At 46.5% G+C, this 22,237-nt stretch overlaps 1 protein-coding gene across 2 annotated transcripts; it reads right to left on the bottom strand.

Moving 5' to 3' along the window:
- Positions 1-225: 225 nt before the first annotated feature.
- On the bottom strand, positions 226-16,888 carry MSH5 (mutS homolog 5). 2 transcript variants are annotated; one of them, XM_036767900.1, is made up of 25 exons: positions 16,754-16,879; positions 16,196-16,319; positions 15,796-15,876; positions 15,472-15,534; positions 15,137-15,258; positions 14,824-14,933; positions 14,311-14,346; positions 13,896-13,978; positions 13,184-13,229; positions 7,399-7,537; positions 7,200-7,262; positions 5,837-5,965; positions 5,403-5,475; positions 4,980-5,089; positions 4,219-4,299; positions 3,782-3,869; positions 3,410-3,599; positions 3,150-3,276; positions 2,607-2,756; positions 2,394-2,468; positions 2,000-2,143; positions 1,557-1,694; positions 1,338-1,411; positions 1,114-1,245; positions 226-240 (listed from the first exon to the last, which is right to left on the bottom strand). In XM_036767900.1, exons 1-24 carry the CDS (start codon positions 16,877-16,879, stop codon positions 1,134-1,136), a joined length of 2,484 nt encoding a protein of 827 aa, XP_036623795.1. In that variant the 3' UTR covers positions 226-240; positions 1,114-1,133. The 2 variants fall into 2 exon arrangements, with proteins under 2 accessions (XP_036623795.1, XP_036623796.1); XM_036767901.1 differs by lacking the exon at positions 226-240 and having other exon boundaries at positions 1,080-1,245; positions 16,754-16,888.
- Between the last annotated feature and the right edge of the window lie 5,349 nt (positions 16,889-22,237).

Here is a 22,237-nt window from a genome sequence, read left to right as displayed (position 1 = left end):
CAGGATGTTGGAATTGGGAGGAAACTTAGAAATCAGACACAGTTACACAGTCAGTGGCAGAACCAGGGTTCAAATCCAAATTTCTCCACTTTCAGTCCAGGGATTTTCTCACTGAGCCATAGTCCTGCCTTCCTACTCACCGAATAATCCACGACTGGTTTCAGTTTGGACTCAAAGAGGCAGTTAACAGATTCTCAGCATGAAGTGATTTGTTATTGACGAGGTGTTCAGTTGGGAGAGCTGGTTCAGGTGTGAAAGAATTCACTCAGCCCTTCTCTATAGCCATCGGGAGCTTTACTGACAAGAAAGCATCACCCGCCTTCCCTAGCAAGAAAGCCAAGTGAGACTCCGATATTTGGGGGAGTTATGCTTATACAGAGGTGTCAGCATGGTGATGTAGTTTTAGAGGTTTTATGGAGGTTAAAGATTAAAGACAGGACAGGATGACGGGATGAGGGAGACAAAGGGAATTCTTTGTGGTTTAAGGATTTAAGGACAGGGCAGAAGGACATAGGTTAAAAATTAAAGGACAGGGGGAACAGGATAAGGGACACAAAAGCAATTCTTTTGGTGCAGGTTCAAGATGAGGGGGAAAGGACTTTGGGGCTCCTTCAGGTGACAGAATAAACTAGGGGCTTCATAAAGTACTGGAAAAGCAACTCTTAACCCATAGGGCACTGTTTGTATCTGCATCATTTTCCTACTCAACCACTAGGCAGGAGAAATCTTTTGGAAAAGGGGCAAAGGTCCTTGTCTTCTTTGATCACTTTTCTGCCTGGCCACATCCTGGTCTTATCATATCCTATCTCATGTCCTGCTTGCTCCATCTGCCTCAAGCACTCTTTTCTACCTCTTCATTACTAAGTCTCTCCTGAGTTATCCATATGGTCTCTCAGAGGATTTTGGTGATGTTGGACAGGTGCCTACTTCTCTAATGGGGTGCTTCAATTCCCACCTGTCTTTTTGTTTCCGGAGGGTCCAAAAAAAGCAATGCCTTTTCCAAATTATATATTTTATTCCCCAAATCATACAGTTTTCCTCCAGGCAAACAATGTTAAAGTTGGAGGTAGGGGGTCCAGAGGTGAGGAGAAGGGATAGATGAGCACTCAATACCCAGGAGAAAGGAGAGCTGATCAGAGGACGGAGGAGGCTGTAGGTAGAACTTGCTGACTCATGAAAATGCTCAAATCCAATTCAGGATCTTCCAAATCCAGTTTCAGGAACTTATCCACCAAGGCCTGGCAACTAAAGTGGAGAGGGTGTTGGGGGAAGAGTATGTTTGGGTTTCCCAGGGGAGAAGGAACTGAGGAGCATGGAAGTTGGGGTTAGATGCTCACTTTTCCATCTGATTCTCCTTTAAAAGTCCTTTATCAGGCTTAATAGGTTTTCCTTTTCGGATCAGCTCTGAGACCTGAGAATGGAAAGGAGGAAGCTGGAGTGATCAGAAGGCGAGGGCGGAAGATTTTAGAGATCAGCTGCCCAGGTCCCCGGAAGGATCAGGGACTCGAGGGGAAAGAAGCTATGGATTTAGGGAGCCGGCTGCTATGCTCTGTTACCTCCAATGCACGAGTGATGAGTTTAGCTGGGAGTCCAGCCTGGGCTGCTGTGTGGGAGGCATGACTGGCGTTTGCAACCCCTTCTCGGACCTGATAGAAGAAGATGAGGTCATTTCCATCCTCGCAGGTCTCCATGGTCTTGTGGAAGAGAAAAATGGAAAAACTATCACATACCTTATTTTTCTGAAAGATGAGTGGCTTCTTTGAAAGACAACTGAAAGAGGTGACACATTTTCCTACCCTTGGGGAGCTCCTAGTCTGCCTAGAGACAAAATCTCTACACTTGGGAAGCTCCCAGTATGATGATGGAAGCAAGAACTCCCATCCTAAGCTTTCAGTTTATCAGAAGAGAGAAACATTTTTCTTAGAAAACTCCCAGAGTGGGGCTCTGAATTTTAGATTTAGAAGACGCTTTCATCTGAAAGATAAATAGGTATGCTTACCAGATACTCTACAAGGGGTCCAGGGGGCAGCAACTGCAGCTGAATGAGGCTCAGAAAGTTGGTAGCAACAAAGATCTGGGGGCAGCTGGGCCCTTGGGACACCCAGTGTCTGAGTACCGAGGCCAGGAGTGCCAGTCCATCCACCTGGGGAGGGATATAGGTGAACAGAATGGGGGTAACAGGTCATGTCCAGATCTATAGTTTCCCTGTTCCTCCAGCCTGCTTTGGTCTCAGTCTTTCCCCTAGCCCCAATCTTCTCCCTCCCTTGTTCTTCCTATTCCCTTTTCTTTGAAACTTCCTTTCACTTCCATGTGGCTTTCCATTTCCTTCTTTTTCCCATTCACCCACTCCCAGTTCCTCCTCCTCCTCCGTTTCCCAGTCATTCCTGCCTCACCGTGTTAGTTCCCTTCCCAAATTCATCAATGAGGACCAAGGACCTCTCAGTGGCATTGTTCACAGCTTTTGCCACCTAACAATAAAGATGGAGAGGGGAGGATTCATTTCATCCGTTCTCCAAACCACACCAGGTAAACCCCATTCCCTCTTGCTCTCAGGAAGAGGGGATGTCTCTTCTTTGCCACCTCTGGCTCCCTTTGCTCCCCCTGACCTGGTTGAGATCAATCATGAATGTGGAGAGACCAAGGGAGATAGATTCGCAGCTGTGGATTCGGGTGAAAATGGCATCCACTGCTCCCACTTCAGCCTTGCCTGCTGGCACAAAGCTCCCCACTAGAGCCATGAATGTAATCAGACCTATCTGGATGTTGGAGAAGAAAGCAAAATAGTGGGGATAGGAGTTGTGGAATGAGGAAGAACCGGGATCTGTGGGCTGAGATCAGGAAGAGGCTAAGATAAGAAGGATTTGGGGGAGCTACACAAGTAAGAAAAAAATGGACAATGTTTAAGGTGTGTGTGGGGGGAACTGAACAATTTGTTCCCACCACCTCCGCCCCAAGATCTCTGACCTAGTGTCCCCATGTCAATCTGAGGATAAGGAGTAGTTGTTCTCAGGAGGAACTGGGTGAAAGGAATTAAAACTAATAAAAAAAAGAACCACAGTCAGATCAAGGCACAGAAATGGAAACCTCTAAGGACATATTTGTGCGGGTGGTGGGAGTGGGGGTAGATCATAAGGCAGGAATCCCCTCACCTGTTTAAGGTAGATGCTTTTTCCTGATGAGTTGGGGCCTGTGATGACTTTGATCCTTCCTCTGTCCCCACCACTCTCAGCAGAGTTTGGTACAAAGGTATGGGAACACAGCTCCATCAGTGGGTGTCTGGGGTGGCCAGGGAAATGTTAATTATGCTGCCTATTCCTGACCTCTTCTAGATGTTTAGGGGGCAGTAATGTGGGAACCATCATGCCTGCTCATTCTTGTGACTCCTTCCTGACTCCCACAGTATACTGACCTGCCATCTTGTATTCTCACCCCAAGGATTTTAGGGGAATACTGGGGCCGTGAATAGCCATAGTCCCGGGCAGCCCTAGCCAGGGCCAGTAGGACATCTAGTCGTGAAGCAAGCTCGATCACTCGGTTCAGCACTGCCCCCCTGGACAGCACCTGGCACTGCAGCTGGTACATTAGCAGTGTCTCTCCATCTGGGTGGGGAAATGGGAAGCCAACGGGGGAGGGCAGCAGAAAGGGTTGGGGGAAGTAAGGAAGACCAAGGAACACAGAGAAGGGAAACAGATACCTAGGATCAGATGGGGAACAGTTGATGGAGAGAAGTTGGTTAAGAGAGAGGAGGATTCTCTAGGTCAGCAGCCACCCCTTCACTCACCTCTTATCTCACAGTGAAGATCCCCCAGGATGGAGTCCAATTCCTTGGTTCGGGTACTTCGATAGTGTAGCTTCTCTTCAGACAAAAACTGTGGAGACGGGGCTCGGATCCACAGCAGTACGTGCAACCTTTCTCCATAGGGGGTCCCTTTCTCTCTTTTCTATTTTTTATTTCTTCTACTTCTCTTCCCTCTCCCATCTTCTTCTTCCTCTCTCCAACCATTCTTTGTCTCTCCACATTTTTTCTTTCCCTCTTCTCTTCCCTCTTCTCTACAGCTTACAAAGATCAGGCTCTGGAGGCCCACCACCTTGGGCTGAGACTAACAGAACTGCCTTGGTCCTTAACTCAGCTCATTCATTGCCATCCCTACCCCACACCCTGGTCCCTAACTCACCTCATTCACCACCATCCCTATCCAGCACACGACCAGTTCTTACCATGAAATCTAGGCCCACAATCTCAAAGTCAGTTGGATCTACCATGAATGGCAGCCGGGGGATAGAGAGAAGGAAGCCAATCTGGAGGGGTGAATGAGGGCAATAAATTTAGAGGCTATGGGGCAGCTAGGTGGTGCTGTTGAGTAGAGCACCAGCCCTGGAGTCAGGAGGACCTGAGTTCAAATTTGACCTCAGACACTTGACACACTTACTAGCTGTGTGACCTTGGGCAAGTCACTTAACCCCAATTGCCCTACCTTCCCCCCTCCAAAAAAACAAAACAAAAAACAAACAAACGAAAATTTGGAGGCTATTCTAGTTATCCAAGGGGAAGTCAAAGGACCTTTGTCTTCCATGTCTCCCCAAGAGGCTCTAATGTTCCCCTCAGTATCTATGGGTTCACCCAGAGGTCTCTGGATCCATCTATACCCCACCAGAATCAGACTTCTGTCCCCTAAAAACAGAGTTGTGCTGGTGCCAACTTGAAACAGCATAAGCCAACATTAAATTTTCAGCGCATGCATTTAGAGCTCAGAAAATGGCAAACACTACAGATCAGAGCTTGAACTGACTGTTTTGTCAATTGCCTAGACTTAAGAAAGTGATAGAAAAAGGTCGATAATATAGATTAAACTGAACAGTGTGCTGGTGTACTTTTTTTTCCCACTTGGAGATCCAGTTGTCAAACATTTACCAATGCACCACTACCCCAAAGTGTCAGGACGAGTGTAAAGGAGAGGCCACAATCCTCCTTCCCTCACCAAGGGGATGTAGAGAACACAGCATGAAGGAATACGGCTATCCAGAGTCTCCAGCTCTTTCCTGGCAACCTCTGTAAGGAAACTGGGAAGTCCCATCAGCTTCCGTTTTTCTAGAAAAGGCAGTGATGAGTTAGATGTACTTGTCACATATTGTCCTTGATGTAAGGACAGAGCTGTAAACTTCATAGGGGCAGGGACCTTGTTTGATCTAACCTGTATATACCCTCTCCAGCACCTAGCACAGAGCTTTGCACATCTTTGCTGTTGCAAAAATAAGGACTGATATTTCCTCCCTACATCCTTCTCCAGGTTTCAGCCATGGTGGGGGGGGGGGAGAGAGGTTTCCAGGAACAATAAATATCCTGTGATGGAGCACATCTATGTTTCAAGGAAGATGGGGCCCCTCTCTCACCCTAAACTCACTCTCATCAATATCTGGATCGACGTTGGGTCGGACAGTGAATCTATTTTCAGCAGTGCTGCACTCCAGGTCCACCTGCATGGGAGAGCCTATTCCTGTCACCACAGTCCCAACCCTACTTCCTATCCCCCCACCCCCAGGCCTTGGGCCTTCCTTGTTTTGTTCCTCTCCTTCATCCTCCGGATTAATCTCAAATATTCTCTAGCCCATCCCTCTCTGCTTCCAATCCCATTCTATTTCCACTTTTGTTCTTTATCTCCCAGTTTCCTTGCTCTAGTTTTCATCCCTTCCCCTTAGCCCACATCCTTTCCTGTCCCCACAAACCTGCCCTTAATAGCCTGCCCCTCCCTCTGTCATCATTTCTCCCCTTAGGCCACTCTCCAGTCCTATCCCTCTGCCCTGTTCTCCCCTCTCCTCTTTTTCTCCTTTCCCTCACCACTTTGTTGATGAGGCAGGCAATATGGTGGAGATCATCAGAAAATTCCTGGGCAATATTCTGGAAAAGCTGGATGGACTGAGGCAGAGATCGACAAGTATCTCGAAGGCCCAGAGCACTATATACTGTCTGTAGAGGAGGATGGGTAAAGAATCAAGGGGGTTCCCTTTTTAGAGCACCCTGAAAAAGGTGGCAAAGAAAGACAGACACTGAGAAAAAGAAATAGTGAGACCACAGTTGGAGAAAAAAAGAAGAAATAATCCATGAAGAAAGACATATGAAAAAGACAGACAGAAATACTGGCAGAGAGAGGTATGGTTCGGACGAGGCAGATGAAGAAGGGAAGTGATGCTTGGGAGAACAGAGACTGGCAGAAATTGAATGTGGGTAAGGAAGAAATAAAAAGAGGAAGGCTTGTAGATATCAATTTGGGACAAATATTTAAAGAGCTCCTGCTGTTTAAATGGCGAGGAGGGGAGGAGATTGTGTAAAATCATCTCTGTCCTCCAGAAGCTTACATTTTATTTGGAGAGATACAACTAATGTACATCAATACCTAAATATATTTAAGGATTTTATCCTTAATATGAGCTTTGCCCTCTATAATTCAATCTTACATAAACAATCTTAAACAATTGGTATGGCTGAAAAAGCTTCTCTAACTTTTGCTAGGTTGATCCTCAGACAACAGATGTAGAGTACATTATGGAAAGGAGTACTTCTAGGAAGGACATGGTTGGATGCGGAGGCCCCTGGGGAGAACCTAGGTGAACCCATGTCAAAGTTTCCAGCTTGATATGATCTGCTAGGGCTTGTGCTTCAGTGGCAAGGCCTTTAAGAAGCCAGTAAGGTGTGGCATGGGAGCAGGGTCTTAGTACATGAAGCATAGAACAATTGATTACTCTACTATGTGGTATAATCAATGCAACGAGAAATCATATGGGGAGAAAAAGGAGGCCTTGAATGCCTTTTTTTAAGTCCTCTCTTGGGGTCTCAGTTTCCTCATCTGTAAAATGCAGGAAATGGACCAGGTGATCTCTCAGGCCCCTTCTAGCTCTAAGTCCAATCCCCCTATAATGTGTGTAAGCCAGGATAGTTGAGGGAAGCTTCATGGAGGAAGAACTTGAACCAAGCCTGGAAGGTTGGTGAGGATTTGGATAGGCAAAGGAGAGCATTCTAGCATGGATGAAATAGCACAAAGAATAAAGAACTCTGTGCTAGGTATTGGGGGATACAAAGTTCAGAGAAGATAGAACCCCGGCCCTCATAGGGCACAGTCTGTAAAGTTCTCTAGACCCCAGCAGTTAAGGGGTAGGGTAGGAACAGAGAGTCACCCAGAAATGGCGGAAGCAGGGATCCATACCTTATAGAGAATTTTCCAGTCGCTGACCTTGGTGTGTGACAGGACCATACGTCTCAGGATAAGCTACAGACAAACCAGACACCTGTCACTGTCCTTTCCTCAAAGGGACCCCAGCACCCATACTCCCAGGGCAGCCCTAGCCTCTCCCCTTTGATGCTTCCCCCACCTTCACCTCACCAGGTTGCCCAACCTGGCTTACAGGCACATTCTTGATGTGGCTCAGAAGTCCGTGCAGGGTCAGTGCCATCTCCTGGTTCTGGGGCAGCAGGAAAAACTGGATAACATCCAGACGGGAATTCAGTTCCTCCACGTCTTGGGTTGGCCGCATCAGCCACAGCCTGCGATGCAGGCAGGAGAGAGGCTGAGTCTACCTTTTTCCTCTGTAGGTGGGTTTCTGGCTCAAAAGTCAGTGTTACAAAGTGTGTGTGACACACTAGAGTGTATATGTGTGACTCTGTATTTGTATTCCTAGTGGGAAGTGAAGGAACCTAACTAGTACCTACTATGTGCCAGGCACTGAGCTAGGCAGTTTTTACAAATATTATCTTGTTGGATCCTCACAACACCCCTGTGAGGCAGGTGCTGTTATTATCCATATTTTGCAGTTGAGAAGACTGAGGCAAACCAAGGTTAAACGACTTTCCCAGTCACACAGCAAGTGTCTAAGGCAGAATTTGAATTGAGATCTTCCTGACTCCAGACCCAGCCTCCATCCACTGTGCCACCTAGCTGCCAAGCAAAGGAAATACTACACTGTACAGCAACTCCTAACTATAACCTAATTTAGGGCTTACAAAGCTTTCCTCACAACAACCCTGCAGTATAGTTGCTAATGTGTGTGGGACAGTGTATGTATATCCCAGGACTATAGATTTAGAGCTGGAAGGAGCCAGAGATGCCAAGGATTTTAAGTGTTAGAAAGGAGGAGGGGGAGCATTCCAGTCATGGGGGCCTGGAGATGAGAGATGGAGTAGTGTTTGAGGAATAGAAAGTAGGTCAGTATGGCTGAATTGCAGAGTGTGTGGAGGGGACTAGAATGGAAGATTAGAAAGGTAAGGAGGGATAGATTGTAAAGTGCTTTAAGTACTAAACAGATGATCCTTGAGGTAATAGGGAGCCACTGAAGTATATTGACTAGGGAAAGGGGTGGGGAGAGACACAGTCAGACCCAAACTTTAGTGAAGTTAACTTTGGCAGCTATGGATGACTTGGGTTAGGGAGAGAGTTGAGGGAGGGAATCCAATTATACGGCTGTTGTAATAGTTCAGGCAAAACGTTCTAAGTGCTTGAACTAGAGTGGAGAGAAGGTGCTATTATTGGGGGATGTTGTAAAGAACTAACTATATGACAAGATCTGGCAACTAATTTCATACGTGGTATGTTTGAGAGAACAGAGTAGAGGATGACACAAACATTTCAAAGAGGAGTAGGAAAGGAAGGATGGTGGTACCCTCAACAGTAATAGGGAACAGGGGAACAGGGGAACAGGAAGCTTGGGGGGAAATATAATGAGTTGTTTTAAGACATTTTGAATTTGAGATGACTATTGGACAACCAGTTTGAAATGTCTAATGAGTAGTTGGTGATATAGGCCTGAAATTCGGGAGAAAAAGGCATCAGATGGATAATTAAGAGACGTTGGTAACTTTGGAGTGGGCCATTTCCGTTGAATTTATGAATGATGATGAATGATGATGCTGGAAGTCAGACTGCAGAGGGTTTGGAAGAGTGAGAGGAGAGGAAATAGAGCCATCAATTATAGATGGATTTTTAAGGAACGTAGGAGAAGAGAGATAGGGTTACCACAGCAAGTACGGTAGAAACTAGTGAAGGTTTTTGTTTGCTTGTTAGTAGCAGGAAAGGCATTAACGCTTCAAGAGACAACGAGGATTATGGTGGAGGCAATGGCCTGCAGAATATGATAGGGGATCAAGGGTACATGTAGAGGGGACTGGCCTTGGCAAGCAGAAAGGCTCAGAGAGTAGAGCGTAGGAGATAGTGGGAAGTAACGTCAGAAGGATGGGAGATGAGGAACAAGGGAGAAGAGGGAGCTTTCTATGAATGGTTTCAAATTTTTTGAAGTATGAAGTTAGGTCTTCAGGAGAGTCTGGGTAGGAAGTGGTATTAGAGGCTTGAAGAGAGAAGAAACTGTTTAGGATTGTGGTGAGTGGGACAGGGAATCAATTATCAGGAAGTATCGGGTTTGCACTTTGGAGAGCAATTTAAAACTATGCCCAAAGGCCAATCAAACGGTGTACATCCTTTGATCCAGCAATGCCATTACTAGGTCTGTACCTCAAAGAGATCATTAAAAAGGGAAAAGGACCTACATGTAAAAAATATTCATAACAGCTTTTTTTTTGTGGTGGTAAAGACTTGGAAATTGAGGGGATGCCCATCAGTGGGGGGATGGTTGAACAAGTTGTGGTACACGAATGTAATGGAATACTATTGTGCTATAAGAAATGACGAGCAGGTGGACTTCAAAAAACCTGCAAAGACTTACATGAACTGATGCTGTGTGAAGTGAGCAGAACCAGAAGAACATTATACACAGTAACGGTAACACTCTGCAGTAAGGATCAACCATGATTGACTTAGCTGTTCTCTGTAATACAATGATCCAAGACAATTCCAAAAGACTCATGATGGAAAATATTTTCTGTATCCAGAGAAAAAACTGACGGAGTCTGAATGAAGATCAGAGCATACTATTTTCACTTTTTTTTTGTGGTTTTTTTTCCTTTTGTTCTTTCTTCTTTCACGTGACTAATGTAGAAATATGTTTTACATGATTGCACATGTATAACCTACAGCAGATTGTTTGCCATCTCAGGGAGAGGGGAGGGGAGGGAGAAAAACTTGGAACTCAAAATCCTTCAAAAAAAAAATCTTTACATGTAATTGGAAAAAAATATTCAAAAACAGAACCTACAAAAATAACAGGTTTGGCTTGCTATAGTGAAGGCCCAGTTGAAATTAACTAATTAAATGGATCTCATCATCACAGTTTCCTGATTTCCTCCCATTCCAATCAGCAGAGTAAGAGTAAAGGAGGTAGATGGCATGAATGATACAGGGTTGAGATTTGACAAGGCATGGTCAGTGATACAACAAGGGAATGAGGGACCCAAGAGTAAAGGAAAATAGAGAATTAAACTGGTTCACCAAGGGGCCAAGATTGGGAAGAGAGATGAGAGTAAATATAGTAGGAATGATGGAATAGGATAGTAGGATAGGATAGGATAGGATAGTAGGAATAGGATAGAGGAATTGAAAATAACAGTGGGGATGAAGAGTAGGTTTAAGAGGAGTAAGGTAGAGATGGAAAAATAAAGGATTATGACAAGATAAAGGAATTTCTGAGTTCTTGTGGGTGACAGTGAGATTAAGATCCCTGTGTTACAGCTGGGATGAAGTAGAGGGAAAAGTCACAGCAGCTGAGTAGATCTCACAACGTCAACATCTTAAAAGTGTTTTGACATACATGTCTTTGTGTGTCATTTTGGGTGTCCAAGTCTGGAAGGATGGACCTGGAATGAGTCTATCAGTTTATAGAACTATGTGTCTATTCATATGCTAGAACTCATGTTAAGCAGGATCATGAGACCCCAGGACTTAGAGCTGGGAGGGGCCTTGGAGATCATTTAGCCTTACCTCCTCCTTTTATACATGATGAAACAGAAAGGGAAAGTGACTTGTCCAAAGTCTCATAGCTAGTAACAACAGAGTCATATCTTCTGACTCTCAATCTAGTGGCTTTTTCCACTATGCTCTGATATCAGCCACCTCACTGGAGGCTTTTGTTCAGGCTCAGTTCATCCCAGTCTTCAGTTATCTAGTATGTAGGTTTGGGGGTGGGGTAGAGGAGAGATAAGGATTACCCTACTCAAAACTTGTTTTGTATCAAAGGGCATGTCTACTACGTGTTAGGCTAAGATCAGAAACTTGTCCCTAGAGCATTGGAGAGGGTGTTGGTTATGAAATTACCCTATTTGTTAGGCTCATTTTGAATATCATGGGAAGCAGCATGTTGTAGTGGAATAAATCTCAGGAAAGCCATGTGTTTAAATCACAGGTTTGATACTTATTAGTTCTGGGACACCCCTACCCTGCATTTCAGTTCTTTAATCTGTGAAATAAGCATGAAAATATGTTATCTGCTTGGAAGTAGTGTGAGGAAAGTGTTTTGTACCCCCAGGGAGGTAGCAGGGCACATAAAAAGACTTTCAAAGCAGAGGGTCCATGTTCGTATCCCACCTCTGAAGCTTAATTTCCCCGAGCTTTGGATTCTTCATCTGTAAAAAGAGGGATTGAAGAAATGGCCTCTGTCGTCCCTTCTAGCTCTATAATCCACCTTGCAATACCAAGTATATGTGAATCAATTCAATCGATCAAAATCAATTCACCCATACTCATAGATGCAACATATCAGAACTGAATAGGGATTAGAACCAGATTCATCACTTCAATTCCCTAAAATAAACTCCTCAAGCTTTTTGTCTTAGAGCAGTGTTGTCAAACTCAAATAGAAACAGGGTCACTAAACAGTACATAGGGATCCCTGTGGGTGCATATTGACTCATTAACCACATCTTAGCATTATTTCATTTTATTTTTATTTCAGTACTTCCCAATTACATTTTAATCTGGTCTGGGACACTCAGTGTGTTGCTCACCCAGCCTATGGGCCCTGTGTTTGACAGCTCTGACCTAGATCACCGAGAAGCCATTCAATTTCCCAGGGTCACACTCGCATATAGCCATTATGTATCAGAGGGGTACTTGAACCCAAGTTTTTCCTTGCTCTGAGGAGAGCTAGGTGGGGCACAGTGGATACAGCGCCTGGGACCCTAGGGTCAGAAAGACTTGAGTTTGACTCTGTCACTTAGCCTCTGCCTCAGTTTCCTCATTTGTAAAATGAGGATGGTAACAGCACCTACCTCCCAGGGTCATTGTGACAGTCAAATGAAATAATAATTGTAAAGAGATTAGCACAACGCCTGTACACAGTAAGTGCCACATAAGTGTTAGCTATTATCCACTATCCCAGGGGTGGTGAACCTGCAGCCTCAAGACCACATGTGGTTCTCTAGGTCCTCAAGGATGGCCCTTGGACCGAATCCAAACCTCAGATAACACAAGGCCACAGGTTCCCAACCTCTGCACTATGCAATGCCTCTAGTCCAATGACAGAAGGAACTTGCAAGGTTATCTAGCTGAATTTCTTCATCACGCAGATGAACAAACAGGTGAACATTTGTGAGTAGGTGGTATAAGTCTGGATGCTAGGAAGAGTATGTATAAACTGTGATGAGTACTAGTATAAACCATGTATTTGCGTAAGATTTGCATAACATTGTATATGTGTGTGTCTGTGCCATGTTGGTGGTTTTTGTAAATGTACCATATGGATATTTATTGCCCATATGGGTATCCATGCATTATGTACATGTAAGTGCTCTATGTATTATGGCGTGGCACATGTGTCTGTGTAGACTAAGTGGTTTTGTTTGTGAGTGTTTGTATCATTAAAGATACAGAAGCCTAGGTTTCAAGTCTCTGACTTGCTGATTATTACCTGTGGAGCCTTGGAAAAGTCAGTGGCCATTTCTGGGTCACAGTTTTTTTATGAAAAGAAAGGGACGTTATAATGATCCCCACCCTCTCTATCTCCCTGCATTTTGTTTGCCCAGCATCCCTTGCTTCATCCACGAAGAGCTGGGATCGTCTCTTCCACCACTGCCTGCTTTCTGTGGGTGTTACATTTGGAGATTAGCAAAGCTGGAGTGGGGCTACAGCCACTTCTTCCCCATTTTGCCACTGGGGGTTTTCAATGGGGAGACACGTAGAGTTGGTCACTTTTTTCCCCCAATGAAATAACTATTTTTTAATGTCGGAAAATATGAGGATGGATGTGAATGTGTTTTGTAAATTGTAAATAGCAACACAACCGTAAGGTACTGTGATTCTAGTAGTCTCACCTGAGCAGTTTTTCACCCCACTTGGAGCGGCAGCGGTTGAGAATTCCTGAGAAAAAGGAGTAGGTGTGTCAGGCGTCAGGGAAGGGGAATGGGTGTGCCAGACCAAGCAGGGGCATGACCCAGCAAGGAGATTAGGGCTGGGGCATCAGTGCCAGGGGCCCTAGTGTCGGTGAAGCATGCTCGGGGCGTTCCCGGATTTAGGACACAAAGGGAGCCAGAGCCAAGTGCCAGGCCACATCCTGAGCCAGCATTACGGGGTGTTGGAAAGGGGCAGGGCTGGGTGTATACATACACATACACACACACACACACACACACTCCCACCACAGAATTTCACATACCTAATTTCACATAAAGATAGCAAATACATACATGACAAGACTATATACAGAGAGGAAACGTGGATATGAGGGTAAGTTGGAACAGAAGAAAAGCCAGAACTTACAGAAGCAAAGATGATGAAGAAGAGACATATATATTACACTGCTTCTCTTCATCAAAGAAACACAAAATCCGGAGATTCCTAAGTACAGAAAAGCTCTCACACAAAGGGGACTCAGAAACTGATGGCCAAACATAATGAGTGAAATGGCTCACAGCTAGCTGTTAGGCACTGGCTTTCCTCTACACAAAGGCACAAAGCAGACAAAGCCTCTGTGGGGGAAGTGAATGAATGCCCTGCGTTTTCAGGGAGATTGGAGTTGCCACCTACCAAACAGGCTGAGCCCCTCCTTCAGTCCACTGGTCCCTTTGTACACTGATGGGTGGGTCTCACTCTTAAATATTTGCAGGACACTGTGGGTAACAGTTGGGGGAGGGAGGGAGGGAGGAGAAAGGTATAATCTAGGAGTCCAGACAACATGCCCTAAGAGGGTGAAGAATATATGTAGGTGGGGGTGGGGCACACAATCTTGGAATCCAGAAATAGGTTTTTCTCTCAATTGCCTTCCCTTCCCCTTTAGAAAAGATGATACACATCTGTTCCCACCTCCCAAATCCCTTCTGCCCTCTTCCTTCAGACAGACCTAGGGTTACAGAAGGATCCTGGTTAGGCTTATTAGAGCTTTAGGGATTAAATCCTTCTTTTCACCTTCCCCTAAGACCCTTCTGTCCCTTTATCTCCTCACCTATAAGTGTCCTGGTCTATGCTTACAAGATCTGTCCTGAGGATAGGAGACAAAGCAAAAAGGCAAGTGAGACTGGAGAGACACCTGTTTTTCCCAATGTCACCTTAGCCAGGAGTCTAATGTAGCCCTTCTGTGCCCCCATTTTCCCTTTGATCATCTGTGTGTCCCCTATGTTGACCCTGTGCTGGGGTAACAACACAAAGTCTATGTGGAAAAAAACTTCCTAAAAATTAGAAGCTATAGAAAGGTGAAAAGGACTGCCTCATGAAGTAGTGAGCTCCCCATCATTGAAGGTCTTCAAGCAGAGGCTGGATGATCTGTTGTCAGGTGGGGATGCCGTACCTGGGATTTCTGGTTAAGGTGAAGTATAAGTCGGTGCAGATGGCTTCTGAGATCCCTGGCAACTCCCTGCCCTCTATCACCTTCTCTTAGTCCTACCTACCACCCCCCCCACCCCGCCCCCACCAACATACGCACGCACGCACACACACACACTTTGGGTAGGTTACCTACAAGACAAATTTCTTGAAGCCTAGAATTGGGACACTGACGCTACCATCTTCCAGTTCCACACCGACTCTTCTCCGATTCAGAAACTTGAGCAACCCTCCTAGGGCTTGTACCTAGTGACAGTAGGATCAGTGGCAGGGGGAAGAGATGTGTCAAGTCCCTCCAAGGTCATTGTGAGGGGCTGTATGAATGCTAGGCAGAACCCAAAAGGGAGCTTTTCTAGGGATGGGCTCCCATGGCCTCTGATCTGGTCTGGGGCAGTTTTCTTCCCCCCAGACCAACCTTCCCTTCTGCCCCCCGCAAGGACCCTTCTAACCGTAAGAGGACAATCAAACGGGATGATGGAAGAGAGGAAGAGGATTTTCTCAGTGCATGTCAAGGATTCTGGCATGAAGGAAAAGTTACCAGACAGAATGCGCTGTTTGCTGATCTCTAGACCTGTGGCGACAGGGTGATTGGGAGAGTCAAGTCACAGAATATCAGAGCGGGAAGCGGGTAGAGATCATTTAGTCCAACCCTTTTGTTTTAGGGCTGGAGTTAGGGGAAGGAGGTAGGGACCTCTAGTGATGATGGGGGATAAGAAAAGAAGCTAAAGAATGAGGGTGGGATGGGGCTATTGAGGGAGGACAAAAGTTATGGGTGGGCTGATACCAAAATCCACATGGGGCAACAGCACAGTTTCAGCGGTCCCCAGCTCCTTGTGCTCGGGTGAGACTGCAGGAGAAACAGAGAAGAATGACTTCAGTTTGAGGCCCCCAGTTTGTCTCTTTCCCCCTAGCCTTGACCAAACATCTTCAGCCTCCCCCAAGATTCTGCCAACCCTTCTTAGACATACCTAATCATCTTCCAGATACATCAACCCTTCCCCAGACACCTCTAGTCCTCCCCCAAAACCTCCAGTTCTCAGACACCTAATCTCCTAGACACCAGCTACACTTTCCACATACACTCAATGTGTTTTTCTCAAGCCCTCACCCAGGCCCCTCAGAAACCGAGCCATGTTCTCATCCTGCTTGGCACTTGTGATGATGGATCTTGGGTTGATTTCATCCATAACTTGGTAAGAGAAAGCAGTCTTGGTTAATAAACGGATCTTCCATCTTTCAGTGCAACCTAGAAAACCTCCCACTCTCTGCTAAAGTATTCACTCTTGTCACCCCAAGGGTCCATTTGCACCTTGGGACCTGGGCAGGAAGGCTGGGCACTAGAACTTGGGAAGCGAAGGCAGTCAAGTTATCTGGATGGAGATCCTCCCTGGAGATCTCTTATAATACACTGCACAGGAAGGGCTGAATAGGATGGTTTAGGGACAGGTGTTTATCATGTATCCCTGAGTATGGGTGCCATCCTGGCGCCTCCAGAGGACTGCTCTCACCTCTCTGGAGAAGTTTGAGGTTATCACAGTCAGGGGTGTCTGGCAAGAAATAGATGATGGAGTCAGCGCTGTCGTAGTAGGCGATGCCCAGGCATCCAGAATGCCACCGCACACACAGGTAGGTCTGTCAGAGAAGCACCCATCGTCACGTCCAACCTCCCACCATCCGCAACTCTGCTCTGGGGGATGCAGGCCCGTTTCTGTTGTCCCCCCTTCCTGCTGACCCCCTCGTTCCTGCTGACCCCCCTGTTCCTGTTGCTCCCCCTGCTGACCCCCTCGTTCCTGCTGACCCCCCCAATCTTGCTGATCCTCCCTTCCTGCTGACCCCCTTGTTCTTGCTGACCCCCCCAATCTTGCTGACTTTCCCTTCCTGCTGACCCCCCCATCTTGCTGACCCCCTCGTTCCTGCTGACCCCCTCGTTCTTGCTTACCCCCATTCCTGCTGACCCCCTCGTTCTTGCTGACCCCCCTGTTCCTGTTGCTCCCTCTGCTGACCCCCTCGTTCTTGCTGACCCCTCTGCCTAGTCAGGGACTCCCGTGCAACCCCGCCCCCAACACCTCCGCTTGTCCTTCCTCTTCTTCCTCCCCATCCTGCGCCAGGATTGAGGGGTACAGAGGAGGGGAAGGCGCTCCTGCTCCCTGTCCCTGGGGGATGTCACTGGCTTGGGATCCCAAGAAAGCCATGGTTCTCGGGGCCTCCGTGGGGGGGGGGGTCTAGGAAAAGAGAAAACGTTGGCCTGGGTGCTGCTTTTCTTCACCCGCCCTGCCCCCTCCGCAGAAGTTCCCCAGTGAGGACAAAGCTTCTCTTTGGGGAATCTGAATTTGGGTTCCAAGTATGGGCCATTTCGCCAGTAGCTCGGGGAGGGTGGGGTCCGAGTCATCTTTACTTCAGCATTCTCCCCCCTCCCCCAACCTGGTGCACACCCCCCACATATACAGTAGGTGCTTAATAAATGCTGAGTCTGTAGGGAATGAAGGATCCTAGATTTCATTAAGAGCCGTCTGGCTCATCCCCCTCGATTTTACGGGTGAAGCACGCGAGGCCCAGGGCGGCTGATTGAGTCGTGGGGGTCACACAGTGAGTCTGCGGTCTCCAGAAGCTGGGGGCACTCACTACCGCACCGACGGCTGGCGTCGGCGTTCGGGCCTTCGTGGAGGAGGATTGTGGGAAATGACAGGGGGTGCGGGGGGAGGGGTGCGCCTCGGGAGGAGGGGGACTTGCCCAAGGGCTTTGGGGCAAAACCAGCAGCGCCCGTCCCGGCCTCGGCCGGCGGACTCTGAATTCGCTTCTTGGTCTTTTTTCCCGAAAGTTGGGGGGAAAGGACCCAAGGGGAATTAAGTAATGTAAATGACCACGTGGGAGCCCCCGCGTCTCTCCCCTCGGATTCCCGTCCTCTCAGCCCTTCCTCCGGGCACGGACCGCACCCACAGGGTTATCGCTAACACGCACACCCCTCCTCCACGGATGGAGGCCACTGCGCACGCGCAGCGCCGGTCCACGAGGGAAGGGCCTGGGGGTGGGGTGAGTCTGGGCGGAAGCTCTCTGGACGCCGGGGGCGGGGGGGGTGGGGGTGGGGGGTCGGCCTCTTCTTCCCAGACCTGGAGACAGAGGCGCGTGACCCAAGTCCGAAAGCTGATTGGCGGATCCGCATTCGGGGGCGGTCGGGCTCTGCTTTCGAACTTCCCGCCTTTTAGAGTTGGGGTGGGGGAGGGGAGTAGCTTGGAGTTGGAATGGAGGACGTGCGTGGAGAGCTGGGGAGGGGTGGGGAGATTCTTAAAGGGGCAGAGGCCCCTGGGAGGGAAGGAAGACCCTATGTGGCAAATAAATAAACAATACCTATCAATTAATAAATTAATGAATGAGTGAATAAGTGAGTGAATAAAATAAAATTCTTGAGTTTATTTTAAAGTCTGTTCATGCGACCTAAAAAGCGAGAGATGTGTGCCTTTTTGTGCCCCCAAAGTCATTAAACTGTGCATACGCTTGGACCCAGCCCATACCAGTATAAGGCTTGTGCCCCAAAGAGATCAAAGAAGAAAAGGATTTTTTATGTGCCAAAAATACTTATGTTGGGGAAGAATTGTGAACCAAGGGGGTGCCCATCAACTGGGAGATGGTTGAGCAAATTATGGCACGTGAATTGTTCCATGAGAAATGGTAAAGGGGATGATTTGAGAGAAAGCTGGGAAGATTTGCACGGACTGATGCAGAGTGAAGTGAGCAGAACCAGGAGAACAGTTTACAGAAGGGCAATACTGTAAAAACAAACAACTTTGACAGACTTACCTGATCGAAGCAGTGACTAGCTGCAATTTCAGAGCGCCAGTGATGAATGAACATGTGAAGGCATTCCCTGCCTCTTGACAAAGAGGTGATAGGCTCAAGATGCTCAGAATGAGACATACATTTTTGGATCTGGGAATTTTTTTTTGCTTGACTATATATATTTGTTACAAGGTTTTTTGTTTTTCCTGAGGGAGAGGGAGAAAAAGTAGATGCTTCTTAATTAAAAAAAAATAAACAGAATGGAATAAAAATAAGGGACAATAATAAAAACAAAAAGAGGGTGTATGGTTTTAGTTTTTTTGTTATAGCAATATTAATTTTACTTTAGAAACGAGTTTGCCATTCTTTTTATTGTTATCATGTCCAAATATAGCCCTCTATCCTCTATCCTAAGAACCATCCCTTATAACAAAGAAGAAATTCTTCTTTCATTTAACTTCAAAGAAATATTTTTTTAAAAAGCAGTTCAGAAAAACTAACTCCTCAACCAAGCCTGATGCTATGGGCAATATTCCCAAACTCCTTGAAGAAGGGAGGGAAGAGCATTTTCTACGCTTAATAGCCGAGCCTGATCTTTATAGGTGACAGCTAAATTCCAAAAACATTTCAAAAGTAAGATTATCCCCCTCTGACAGATAAGGTGAGATGGGTTATAAAGATAAGTGTCTGCTTGGAGTCCCCCACTTTTACCGCTCACATAATGTCTCTTTCCAATACAGAGCACATGCCCCACACCTCTCCCCTGGAAGACAATCTTAAAGCTAACTTGTAAATTGGAGTCACTTCTCCGTTCCCCCAAGAAGACCCCCTCCACCCCTCCCAGATACTCTTTTTCAACCTGAGTGGGGTACACAAGTGTGCCAGAGACTGTGCTGGAAAGAGCTGATTGCTAATTTTTAGTGTGAGAATTTACACCTTAGATATTCCAAATGATACAAATCATTTATTGTTTTGATTTATTCTTTTAATTATTGATTTAAATTTATGGCTTTATCATATTGTTGGCTGTGTAGACTTAAGAAAGTGATGGAGAAAACGTTCATAATGCAGATTATATGTGGTGCATTTTTGAGAGCTGGTTGTTAAATGTGTATCAGAGCACTTCTGGTTATACACTTGCCAAAGTCCCCTTCCTCTTTTCCATGTTATGTCAATTGGTGGACAGTCAAAAGACTGGATGATCTGATGAAAAGTGAAGTAAGCAGAGCTGAGAAAACAATATACATAATGACTACAATATAAATGGAAAAAAACCCTCAAAAGTGAATGTTGCACAATTACAAAGAACAAGCATATGTTTTCATATCTTTTCATTGTATTGTCACTTTTGCTGATTTTTTTTTTGTCTCTTCTTCCTCTTTATTTCAAAAATGTTATTTGTTATATGGGATAGCTTTCTGGAAGGGGGGTGGTGAGGGATACTGTGAGAAATTTTGGTGATGTAAAAACAAAAGATACTAATAAAAATTAATTTTAAAAAGAATAGTTGACAGAAATGAGCCCTGAAGGAAGGGATGAAAATCAGGGAGAGTGTGAGCATTTGGGTAACTTGGCATGAGTAAGGGAAAAGACTAGTGGTTGGAAAATCCTCTTGCGGGAGAGGGGTGGGAGTAGGGAGATGGGTTAATGGTTACCCTGGCTGAGTTATGGAGCAGTAATAACAATGTGAAAACACGTGGGAGGAGGGCACCAGAGCTAGGGAGTGTCAAAGCAGGGGGATGGGCAGAGGGCCACACCTTGGCAGATTATTCAGATCAAGGTGAGGAAAGATTGAGGATGGGTGTACAGAAACTAGGGCTGAGTTACAGAAAGGGAAGGAGAGGTGAAGGAGTAGAAACTGGGAGAAGAGTGTCTGTCTGGCTCTCTGTGTGGGTGACACAGAGACAGAGAGAAAGAGACAGAAACAGAGACACAGAGAGAAATGGTCAGAGAAACAGAGAGACAAGAGATAAAGGCAGAGAGAGAGGAGAAAAAAGGGGAAAAAGGAAGTGGAAACAAGGGGAAGAAATGTGTCCATAAAGGTGGGAAATGGGATTTGTCTCTGATGGCATAATTCAGAGGTGAAGCCCACTACCCCCTAATTCATGGGACTTGGATGAATGTCCCAAGAAGAGAGTGGCAGTTGTTTGACAATCAGGGACAAGTTTAGTAGCCCAGGCCTGCAGGCCAAAGACAATATTGATGATAAAGACAGTTGAAGCTGCTTTGCTGGTTGGGGGTGGGGGAGGCTAGAATGGGGAGAGGGAGATGGAAGAGGTTGCTGGACCTGTTTTGGCCCAGTATGGCACCCCATTCCTTTGCCACTCCCTCACTGTGCCTAACAGGGGTCATCTATTTGAGGCCAAAAAACTTAAGTGTAAAGAACACCTGATTCCACCTTCTTCATGGGAAAGAGGTGCAAGCTTTGGGAATCATCCACAAGCAACCTAAAACACACTCTAAAATAGTTTGGTTGGTCCCTGTGCCTCTAGTTTAGAACATTCCAATCCAGGGACACATTCTCTCTAGTTGGTGAAAGGGCACTAGTGCTCTCCAGGCATAGGGAGAACAGGGGACGGACATCTTTAAACCAGAGAGGAAGCCACCAACTGTTAGTTTCTTTCATGGTACATCCTCATTTCTCTTTGTCTTTGAGGTTTCCTCTGCTTCTTCTTCTGACCCTTTCTCTTCCTCCCTGGAGTGAGCCTCTGCACTTTGGAAGCAGAGGCAATAACCAGGTGAAGTAGAGGTGAAGGAAAATGGAATGACAGGGTTAATACTAGCAAAGTAGTAGGGGAGAAGGGAGGTCCAAGAACTGAGATCCATGGATGGTAGCAGGGAAGGCAGGTTCTGAGGAAACACTGTGAAATATTGGTTTTCAGGAGGATGAAAACTTAGCCATCACCCTCCCACCCCCAAGTACCCTATTAGTGTAGGTTAATGGAAAGAAGTCTCTCTGAAGTTCTTCATGGTCAACTTTTCTCACCTCTTCACGGTTAACTTTTCTCACTTTATCTGCCTGATTTTTGCTTTAACCCAGCGTGGGTTAAAGCAAAACGTGAGGTAAAGCAAACGTCAGGGTTCAGGTACATTTTTATAACTCAAGCAATTATATACCCTACCCATTCCATCATCCTTTCTCCCTGGGCAACCAGTCCACACTAGGGATCAGTGGTTGAGAAGGAATGCAGAGGATGAGAGTTCTGAGAGGATCCTCCCCCTTGGATGGGGGGCCCCTTGGCTCAGCCTCCTGATCCCCTTCACACACAGGACCGATTGTTTCCATCACACCCAGCACACTTTGCCTTTCTGCCAGCCGACTCCCCTCCTGTATCTTGTTCTAACTTCTATGACCCAGACTACGATTCCAGCCACCTAGCGAGCAGACAGGTGTAGGGATATGGTGGAAAGTAGCTCCTCTTTCGCGTCTTAAAACACACCCACCCTGGTTCCCCAAGGCTCCTTAATTCAAGATGTCAGGTTACACGTATGGAGTTAGCGGAAAAGCTGGACTTTTCTCCTTTTCAACAATCACAGAAATGAGACAAGAAGGCAGGGGGCCAGGGTTGAGATCAGAGGAGCGGAGGGGCTCCAAGTCCCTAGTTCCACTCTCTCCTTCCCCCAACCAGGACCCTCTGTGGGAGCAAGATTCCCCTGACTCCCCATTTCCAGGATCCAGGAATCCTCCCCTCTTCTCCTGGGCGGGGTTGGTTGGTGAGTCATCAGCTCTTAGCTCTAGCCTGGGCGGGGGAAAAGGTAGAGGAGGAGCTGGGGGT

Source organism: Trichosurus vulpecula, chromosome 7 (genome assembly GCF_011100635.1).
Source record: "Trichosurus vulpecula isolate mTriVul1 chromosome 7, mTriVul1.pri, whole genome shotgun sequence".
Taxonomy (NCBI): Eukaryota; Metazoa; Chordata; class Mammalia; order Diprotodontia; family Phalangeridae; genus Trichosurus; species Trichosurus vulpecula.
Note: the sequence above shows the minus strand (reverse complement) of the source record. Positions and strands in the feature narration are given on the sequence as shown.

Coding starts and splice junctions, on each gene's coding strand:
- MSH5 (XM_036767901.1), bottom strand. CDS start 16,879: ATGGCTTTCTTGGGATCCCAAGCCAGTGACATCCCCCAGGGACAGGGA. Junction 5,966..7,199: donor ACTGGAAAATTCTCTATAAG/GTATGGATCCCT, acceptor CCTCCTCTACAG/ACAGTATATAGTGCTCTGGG. Junction 3,277..3,409: donor GTGAGAATACAAGATGGCAG/GTCAGTATACTG, acceptor TGGCCACCCCAG/ACACCCACTGATGGAGCTGT.